Below are 10,859 nucleotides of genomic sequence, written 5' to 3'. Positions count from 1 at the left end.
TTTAAGGACTTAAAGTTGATTCATTCGTTATTTATGAAGTAATTTGAGAACCTAAAAAATTCTTCTTTGCCCATCACTGTGGGGATATAAAGGCAGTATTGACATTGTCCTTGCCCTCAAGAACACTATTAAAAGATCCTAACCAACTGTGAGTGAAATTATTTACACATGAGACAATTAGAGAACAAGGAGGCAACGTGTAATACATTGCAAATATCAGAATATGGGTCCTGGCACCATGAAAAACTGAAAAACAAATGAAGCCATACACACTAGGCAAAACACCAAAGAGTGGATAAAAGTATGTTTAAGAATTAACTATATATCTAAAGACAAAAAGATTAATCACCAAGAGAAACAAAGAAACTTAAAGCTAGAGCAGCAGGTTCATGGGTTGTGTTCCATCAGTGACCGGGGTAGAGGGTGTGGTGGGAAATTGACCTAATATACTCTTCAATGCCTTGAGAGTTGAAACCTTACAAAGGGTCAAGAGAAATATTCTTGGGTCCACACTGAGCAGTAATATTTATCTCATGACCCTGCATAAATCCAGTGACAGGGAAAGGAGAAAAAATCCTACAGAAACAACAATCATGTGCAGGTGTGGAATCTAAATCTAAGTTGTATATGTTTTCTCAAGCTGAGAAGCTAATATAAAATCTGGTTCTGGATCAATAAAACTTCTGGGGGCCCGGCTAAACAAATGCAAAATCTCTCCACAGGGACAATTCTATAACCCAGAAATCATGGTACTATCACAGGAAAAACCAATCCACTCTCTAAAGGTAATGTAGTATGCTGGATTCAATCCTGGAACAGAAAAAAAAGACATTGGAGGAAAAAAACTGGGGAAGTCTAAATAAAATTTGGAGCTTGGTTAGTAGTAATGTACCAGTGCTGGTTTCTTAGTTTTGTCAAAGGTACAAGGATAATATAAGGTGTTAACATCAAGGGGATTGGTAGGAAATCTCTGTATTGTCATCACAACTTCTGCATAGATCTAAAATTCATGCAAAATAAGAAGGTATTTTTAAAAATTCTCCCTGAAGTTTACAAAAACTAAAAACACAAGAAAACAATCCACCATGAGTGACAGTCAGCAAATGCAATGTCCAAGAGGATTAACACTCACAAACTTCAGATATTAGACTATCTGAAAGGATAATCTTAAAGGATTAAGGATTAGTAGAGACAAAATGAAAAGTCAGTGAAAGATTAGGCCACTAAAGAAAAAGAAGAGAAGGTTTTATTTATTTTTATATTTTATTTATTTGACAGAGAGAGAGAAAAAAACAATCACATGCAGGGGGAGGGGAAGAGGGAGAGGGAGAAGCAGGTCTTCCACCCAGCAGGGAGCCCACTGCGGGGCTTGATCCCAAGACCCTGGGATCATGACCTGAGCCAAAGGCAGACACTTAATGGACTGAGACACAAAGCACCCCAAAAACAGAAGATTTTAAACAAAAAGATGAAAAATAACTTATAGAATATTAAAAATAATTAGATAAAATTGAGAAAACTAGAAGACATAACCGAGGAAGTGATCCAGGATGCTCAAGAAATGAAGACATGAAAAAAAGAAATGAAAGGGTCTAGGAGACACAGAAGATAGAAAGCCCATCATATATAGGAGGATCATGAAAGGTAAAGTCTTAGAGGGCTTTAGTGATTGTTTTTTCATAAAGATTTAGAAAGAAGAAAGTTTAGCAATTAGATTTAAAGTATTAAAATACTCAATCCAAGAGCACTGGACTAGCATCACTCTAAGATTCACATTATTTTCTTCCAGGGGCTTTACATGTAATGATGACCAATGCTATCTCGTACTAACCACGATTCAGCTATCCAAAGGAGGTCACCAGGCAATTATCTTTTCCAGCATCTATTAAAAGAACAGGACCCAGTCCTGGGAGGTGGAGGAAATGGGGAGATGTTAGTCAAAGAGCACAAACTTTCATTTATAAGTTCTGGGGGTATAACATACAGAATGGTAACTTCAATTAAAAATACCATATTATATACTTGAAAGTTGATATGAAGGTAGACCTTTAATCTTCTCACCATGACAGTAACAAAACTGGGAATTACAGGAGGTGAAGGATGTGTTAACCAACCTTATTGTAGTAAACATTTCACAATGTATACATGTATCAGATCATCACATCTTGAACTTACACAGTGTTATGGGTCAATTATAGCTCAATAAAGCTGGGTGTGGCAGGGGGAAGAGACAGTTTTAAAGGCCAACTAGGGAGACATGACATGACTAGGGAGAAATGATAAATGACCCAAAAATGAACAATTGGACTTAATGTGAATAATAGTAAAAGGCCAGGATTACCTTCAACTACCAAGCTAGAATTTTAGCCCCAGTTAAACTATCATTTAAGAATGCGAATGACATGGAGATTTTTCAGTCTGAGATGATTTAGCACATATAAACCCCTTAATGAAATAACAAAACATGCATTAAAAAAAAAAACCCAAAAATGAACCCCAAGAGATGTAAGCAGCAATGTTTAAAAACCCCAAATGAAACAAAAAAACTCCTATGCATGTAGGTAAATCTAAATAAACTCTAAAAACAGTGATGGGATCCATTTCAGGAGATGGGAGAAATACAGTGTCAGGGAATATAAGTGGAGACGTTAAATGAGAGGTGCCTGGAGTTAAAACACTCCAACGTCCTTGTGTTATTTTGGAAGAAGATGGAGATTCTGATTATCTTTCCATTTCAAGTATGCACAATCAGAAATTAAGATTAACCACTAAAAGCATAAGCCTATAATGCATAAATTCAAAATAAAACAAAGAGGCAGGGAAGAAAAATGAGAGAGAAATGAAGAGTAGACAGAAAAAATGTGCTAGAAATAAAACCAAATATATCAGTAATAGCAATATATAACGGGATTAAGCTTTTCAGTTAAGACTTTCTCAGACTGAGCTAAAAAAAAATGCAACTATATGCTGTTTAAGAGACACATCTAAAATATTACACAGAGAGGCTGAAAGCAGAGGGATCTGGAACAATATCCTTCACAAATATTTGTCAAAAGAAAAGTAATTTTAACAACTATAGTATCAGACAAAATGAACTTTAAAAGAAAAATCATAATTAGGGATAAAGAGGGTCGGCCCATAATAACAAAGGAAGTAATTAATCAATGAAACATAATCTTGAATTTGCATGTCCTTAATAGTATAGCTTTAAAATAAACAAAGCAAGGGACACCTGGGTGGCTCAGTAGGTTAAGTGTCTGCGTTCAGCTCAGGTCATGATCCCAAGGTCCTAGGATCAAGTCCTGCATGGGGGAGCCTGTTTCTCCCTCTGCCTGCCGCTCCCACTGCTTCTGCGTTCCCTCTCTGAGGAATAAATAAATGCATTTTTTTAAGTATTTATTTATTTATTTATTAGAGAGAGAGAGAGAGAGAGAGAAAGCGCGCGAGCGCGAGAGAGCGAGCGTGTGCCAGCAGGGGGAGCAGTGGAGGGAGAGGGAGAAGCAGGCAGAGAGCCAGATGTGGGGCTTGATCCCAGGACCCTGGGATTGTGACCTGAGCAGAAGGCAGATGCTTAACCCACTGGGCCACCCAGGCGCCCCAAATAAATAAATATTTAAAAAAATACACGAAGCAATAACTGACAGAATCCACAGCCCCAGCAGGGGATTTTAAGTACGTTTCTCAGAACCTGATAGGTCAAATGGATAAAATATTCCTAAGAACACACAACTTCAATAATAGTCCTAAAATTGACTATTTGAATACATTTACAACCTTGTTCTAACCCTGAACCTATAATTAGAAAATACACAAAGCTTTCAAACACATACAGAACAAACATGGACCATATGCTAGGACACAAAGCAAGCCTCAACAAAAATAAAGAATCTTTATCTTACAAAACAAGTTTGTTGGAACAAACACGCAGCCTCAAACTCTACACATTTGGAAATTAAGAATTAAAAAAAAATTCCTATCTGGTTCAGTGCATAAATCCTAAAGAAAACTGCAAAATGTCTGGAATAAAAGACAACAAAAATTGCAAACCAAAACTGAAATGCAGCTAAAGCAACATTTTTTTTTAAAGCACAAATTAATGAACTAACAATGCAACACAAGAAGTTAAAGAAAAACCCATGGAAACTCCAAGAAAGATCTCCTTTATTCTCTAATAATGTTGACCCTTTGAAGAAGAAATATCTGTTCTACAGTGAAGAGGGAGTTTTTAGATTCACTTTTTTTTGGGACAGATCAATATATGCTTTCATTATTTTCTTTTTTCTTTAAAGATTTTATTTATTTATTTGACAGAGATCACAAGTAGGCAGAGAGGCAGGCGGAGAGAGGGGAGGGGAAGCAGGCTTCCTGCTGAGCAGGAAACCCGATGTGGGGCTTGATCCCAGGACCCTGGGATCATGACCTGAGCCGAAGGCAGAGGCTTTAACCCACTGAGCCACCCAGGCGCCCCAGTTTTTTTTTTTTTTAAGGTGACTCATTACGAAGGAAAATACAGATCACAGATAATCTATACTCCACCTATTGCTAAAATGCTTAAATCAAGTGTATGGATTCCATACTTTAGTACAAACCAGGGCATGGGGACGACTGCATGGTCTGATGTCATCTCTTCTCCAGACTGAGTTTCTTCAATCCAGACAAGAAAGAAGGAAAGGAAGAATGCTCATTCGAAACAAGGAAGGAGAGAATAGATGTCCATTTCCTTTTTTTTTCTTGCAAATGACCTTGAGTTTTGAAAGCTCTGCTGAAATCTTTCTGCCTCTAGTCTGCAATAGTATGAAGCTTCTATTTTCACAGCCAACAATACATCCTCCTCATGATAAATGACTCAAGCTTCTGAAATGTCCATAAAGAAGTCTGACCCTTTGGCTTTTGCACTGCCCAAGGTTATTTCGGTGGGGTGGGCACATGCGTGGAAGGGTGGGCGCATGGAGGTGTGGGCCCATGCGTGGAGGGGTGTGGCAGCACGTAAGATGATCCACTCCCAATCACCCATGGAGCAAGGCGAAGTAGAAATTCGTGCATAGAAGCTTACACGATAAGCAAAGAACAAAACACAGCAATTTGTAATGATTCTATTTATTAATACATGTATCACAAATGTTCACAATATCAATGCATTCTTGTTGGCATGCTAGACAGAGGCATTGTTTAAGATCTTCTAAAAATATTTTGACTTTAGTTCCCCCTTCACACTCATTTTTAAACTGATTTGCTGAGGTCCTCGATGTCCAGAATGTTGATGCAAAGAAAAAAATACAGAAAGAAGTAAAAGAACACAAGAGCAATTAATTGGGGAAGAACAGAAGTGATACTATTTCCTTCACAGGAGGCGACAATACAGCTTGGTAAAAGGATTATATAGGTTTCATCCAAAAGTCATGGGGGTCACTAAACCGTCCACATGTGCCCAGGCATGTAACAATAATGAGTCAGGAGGCCACCTAACGCTCAACTGTGTCCTTATGCATGATGCAGGCTTTTTTCTCCTCACGGATGGTTACTGATGTCTCTCTACATATCCTAGGCAGCCTGAAGAAGGTAGGAACAGAGTCTTAGTAAAGGGAAAACCAAACCAAAAGGAGATTAAGCCAAAAGAACAGAGCGCTATCAGCCTTATCTACATCAAGGGGTATGGGGTTTATCACTCATGATGAAGGGTGAGGGGGAACCTTCCACACTCCATGCAGGGCCCGGCGGGGCCAGGGGTGGTGTGATAACCAGTCACCTACAATGAGCTACAGTCGGACCAAGTACAGATGGAGGAGCTGGCACGCAGGGGGCCTCAGGTGGGGTCCACTAGGACTGGATGCAGGGAACCTGGCTACACTCTGGCACGACGGGGCTTCACAAAATGGAACGCTACACGGGATGCGGTCTGGAAGGCGGAGTGGAGACCGCGTGGGCAGGTCACTGGGGCACTGGCTGGGGGATTAGGGAGTGCGGGGTGGGGGTGTTAGGTGCTGTGCTCTAACATCCTCTGGAAGTCTCTCGAAGAGTGCTGTGGTTCGTTTTTAAGAGCGGTCTCTCATTCCATCGTGCTTGAAAGACTGCGGGAGAAACGAAAACATGTGAGTGACTTAACAGGGACTTAAAAGAAGGGAACAAGCTACAGGGAGCATTCAGATGTTTCATACCCCGCCCCCCTCTCCCGCGCCCGAGCCACAGAAACGAGGTTTCAGCGCATGCGCAGATGGCGCCGAGCTCAAGTAGCTACGTGGCTGGGCGGTACCCTTGTCCCTTTGCAGGGCAGTGTGTGCCCCAGAGGGAAAACCCTGAAATTAAACACTTCTGCATGCACTCACCTTCTCCTTACACCATCTCATACTGGTTGGCCGTGATGAACCGGGACAGACAGCAGGCCAGCAGCATGCCAATCAGCTGTTGCCAGGAGAGAAAGGAAGACCACAGTCTCAAGTCCCTGAACTGCACACTTCTTTGACCCCCCAGATGTCATTTTTAACAACCAAGTGCTTTTGTATGCGAATAAGGAAAAGGGCACTAATGAAAAAGATCAAACTTGATTTCACTGGTGAGATCCAGGACTTAGAGAGTCTGACCACTAGGGCAGGACAACTGGAGTTTCCAGAACTGGCCATAAGGTTCCAGTCTAGCATGCTCTGGCTGCTTAAAAACAACTTTTGACGCATAAGCAGTATGACGATTAGTTCATATGTAAAGAGAGTAGGGGAAAAAAATGGAAGGACCACAGAATCAGCAAGGTATGCCCAAAAAGGCCAAACACACCCATTCAGAAGATATCTCAACACGGGTGTGATCCCTCAGGCATTCATGGCCGACAGGATCATCACTCTTTCCTTGAGGCAACGAGATGCTATTCTTGACTGAGTTTGCCAGTTGAGGTAAGAAAGCCATGGTTTGAGAGCTGTAGGTGTTGGATTAGGGGAAAAGGGACATCAAGGCTTAAACTTCTCTTTGTCTCTAACCATGTAGATATTTTTGGCCTACATCTTGGTTTCCACTCAGACATGTGGACTCTGATGCTCTGGGGGGCTGGCGCCCAATGCTGGTGCGTCAACAAGCCTTCCAGGTGAGAGAAGCAATTCATCCAGGCCACGTGGTCGCCCTTATTTTACAGGTGGGACACATGCAGCCACAGCAGGTCCCACTGTGGCTCAGGGCAACCCCTGAAACACGGCTACCTCTCTTGCTGAAATTCCAGATTCTTATCTTCATTTTTAAAAGTAAAACTATGATGTGAAATATAAAAATCATAAGTTCCATCAGGTGAGGAAAAATCACCTTATTGGACTTACCCTATCTCTTACCAAGGCTTGGGCCACCATCATTTTTGTGCCATAAAACATATAGTATCCTGCCCAAACCAGCAAATCACCACAGGAACCATGGCTATAACCTCCAGAATTCTGGGCCACATGACACAAATTAACCCCCACCCAATGACTGTAAGGACTTTGAACCTTATAGTTTCTCCCTTTTTATTAGAACTGCTAATTTCTGGGGCCAACGTACACCAGAACACACTTGATACTTTTTAAGAGGGGAGGGGTGGGGAAGGAGAGAAAGTGCAGGTGGGGAGGGGGAGAGGGAGAGAGAGAATCTCAAGCAGGCTCCACACCCAGCACAGAGCCCCACTTGGGGGTTAATCTCATGACCCTGAGATCATGACCAAAGCCGAAACCGAGTCACACGCTTAACCATGCTTAACCAACTCAGCCACCCAGGCGCCCCTAACACACTTGATTCTCCTAAAAATCAGATTTGGGCCAAAAAAACAAGAATGAGAGGTACAGCATTTTCAAGTGTATTAAGCTATTTAACCCTCACCATATCCCCGTACAATATTATCATCCCAACCTTCCAGATAAGAAAACGGGCTCAGGGGATGTTAAACGATTTTCCCCCAAACCACACTGGTAGCTCACATAGAGCTTAAGTTTCCATCCTCTTTCCCATCAGAGGACAGCCCCTTCGCTTGCAACCCACTCCTATAGCTCAGCCTAGACCTTGCCCTTTCCAGAATTGCTCCTCGGTTTCATGCTATGAGGGCCCCCTCCTGCCTTGCCCTGCAAACTCTGGATGGAGGGGTTTCGGTGGGCATCTCTTTATTTGATTTCAAGTTCCTAAACTCTTTTTCGTTGTAAAGGTGATCCGTTTCGTGTTTCCCTGTTGAGCTCATGTGTGCCGGAAGCACTTCGGAGAGTTACCACCCCACTAAGAGGCTGGCAGGGCTCCCCTAATTCAGTGCTTTCCGATGCTCCTGGCCTCCATGGCGATGCTTGAGCCACACAGCCAGAAGACTCCTTAGGATGCTTACCTATGTCTTGTATCTAAAATCTCTGCTTTCAGAGAAGGATTGCATGTGCCTCCACCTCCCCACCTCCAAACAGGAATAGCATCATTCTTAAGCACTGGACATACTTTGTCACAGAAATAAGAACTTCTAAAAATATGGCTACAAATGAAAGCGACTTGGTTTTAAACTTACTGTATTTTACCCTGAAACTAATAATATAGTATGTGTTAACTAAATTGAATGAAAATAAAACATTTTTTAAAAAGATGCTTTTCAAAAAAACAAAAAACTAAACCAGACCAAACAAAAAAAAAAAACATAAATGTGTTTTCTATTTCTCGGGCAAGAACATACCTTCTGTTTGCCCACGGAAGAAGATAGATTTTTAAAGTTATTTTTTAACATCTACTAAGAAATTTGTTTTCCAAAAAAAAAAAAAAAAAAAAGCATCCTGAACTGAGGATCATAGAAGCTATTTGAAAACAGTATTTTGCACACACTGACTTTTATTTTATTTAATTCTAGTGTAATAAAAACTAGGATTTAGGGTGTAGTAGGCATTTTGGATTCTTCACAGGGCTGTGGATTTCAAATTTGCTCTCATGTTTTTACCATATTTGAGAGAAACTTCGCCCTCCCACCTCCATAAGTACCAAGTTAATGGAAAGTCAGGAGCTGGGGGAGGGTCCCATACTTCATAGCAGCTGTTACCAGGTGATTTCAGGGTACGTGACGGGAAGCTGTTTAGCCAAAGTCAGGGCCTCTGCCTCAGTGTGAGTCAGGACAAACACCTGCGTGACACTAGACCCAGTTCCTCTGTAACCAGAAAAGCCCAGCCTTATTTTGACAAAACCTTGTTTCACGCTAACTGGATGGGAAAAGCCCCTCAAAGAGCAGAGGTACACTGTGTGCCCCGAGAAGTGTCTTGCTGGTGTGTAGCAAGGCTGCAGGAAATAGGCACTGGGCCAGACTTCCGCTTTAAGCCCCGGATAGAAAGAGGAAAAGGGGGCTGGTCTCACGCTGGAACCCCTCAGGACGGAGACCCCAGAGCCACCCCTTGCCATTCCTGTGGCCGGTGAAAGACCTGCTGTCTGACGGCCTCCAGAGTTTTAGATCAGATTATTTATACTTGGTTGACAAAGACTTTATAATTCATCTTCATCTAGTTTTTTTGAGGTTACATTTTATTTTTACCACTCTCTGCCTTGTTAGTACTATATTCTGCTTCCTTTTGCGTCATGGGGACCTCTAGGACATTTTGCCGCTTCAAGAACTGAGAAGCCAGAGAGGCGGAGAGAGAAGAAAGGGCCTCTCCTTAACAGAAGGCTGACTCCAGACTTTGTAAAGGCCCTCCCACAGAGACATCCTGTGAGGTCCGAACGCCGTAAAGCTCAAGCGACATGGGTTGCCTCACAGGGGCTCTGCAAGTCACCAGGGATCCGGCAGATGCCAAGAGGTGGGAGAGAGGAGCGCGAGAGAGGTGGGGCCCAGGTCAGCAAAGACTAGAGAGGTAAGGGGCGATGGGCCGAGGGCATTGCTCCTGCCATCGCCATGGGAGGCAAAGGTGGCCCAATTCCTGATTCCTGTCCACAGAGAGGACAGCAAAGTTGTAAAGGCCACTTTCTGAACAAGCAAGCGACAAGCAATAGGTCAAAAGCTTAGATCCTTGTAATGCCGGGGGGTGGGGGGTGGTGTGCGGATGACCGAGGTGGGGGTTCCGTGTCATGGGCATGCGCCAAGGAATCTGGTTTGACATAAAACTGTATAAATGCTATTCGGGACCATCTCGGGCTCTGAAGATAGAAGGGAAATAAGTAAACATCTCCGTTAGCCTTCTTTGGCCACATCTCATCAAGGCTGTGAACAGCTTCGTCCAGACCTCTACATGGAAAAGGTCAACAAGTACTAGAAGAGAGTTCCTCACTCATAATGAATTATCCCAGCAGCCTGTGGGTCCTGGGGGAGGCCCCGAAGGGGTGCGGGTCAGGGGATGGATGGATAGGAGGAGGATCTGTATTTTTTGATGAGTACCTTTTTCCTTTCAATTTCACAGACTCCCCCCTTTCGTTATAAAAGCACAGAACAAGTTCCCTTTAGGTGCTTCCTGAGGCAAGAACAAAGGTGATCTCTGGTGCCAAAGTTTAATAGAGCCGGCCGGGTGGAGAGGTCAGAATTGTAAGCTTGGATCTTGAGCCCAGACTCAAGCAAGCCACTCAACCGTCCACTTCTGGAAAATAGCTCTCCTGCCCCCATTCAGGATTACTCTGTGATGTGGAGGATTAATCCAGCCTAACACATTCCACATCCAGCAAGGCCGTGTGTCTGTCTACACTGGATGTGGGAGCGTTGCCACTCCCCATTTGCAACCCACAGCAGAAGCCAACCAAGGTCAGGGGCAGCATCACAAATGGGGTAAGTGTCAGACACCCTCAGCTTTGGCACTGGGTCATGTTAAGGGCGGGGGGTGGGGTGAGGGTGGTGATATTCCCATTTTCCTCCACTCTCTCCCTCTCCCTCCACACGGGCGCACGCGCACGCACTCACACTCTGCTTGTGTGTGTCT

At 43.0% G+C, this 10,859-nt stretch overlaps 1 protein-coding gene across 1 annotated transcript in view; it reads right to left on the bottom strand.

The window, feature by feature from the left end:
• Positions 1-5,081: 5,081 nt before the first annotated feature.
• TSPAN7 (tetraspanin 7) overlaps positions 5,082-10,859 on the bottom strand; it is a 120,136-nt gene continuing 114,358 nt past the window's right edge. The window contains exons 7-8 of the mRNA XM_032883151.1: positions 6,324-6,399; positions 5,082-6,068 (exon numbers count right to left, since the gene is read on the bottom strand). Of these exons, the coding sequence (XP_032739042.1) occupies positions 6,331-6,399 (69 nt within the window). The 3' untranslated portion in view covers positions 5,082-6,068; positions 6,324-6,330. The remainder of the gene's footprint in view (positions 6,069-6,323; positions 6,400-10,859) is intronic.

This window comes from Lontra canadensis, unplaced genomic scaffold (genome assembly GCF_010015895.1).
Source record: "Lontra canadensis isolate GAN:19392208 unplaced genomic scaffold, GSC_riverotter_1.0 scaffold86, whole genome shotgun sequence".
NCBI classification, from domain to species: Eukaryota; Metazoa; Chordata; class Mammalia; order Carnivora; family Mustelidae; genus Lontra; species Lontra canadensis.
This window is presented reverse-complemented; position numbering and strand designations above follow the sequence as displayed.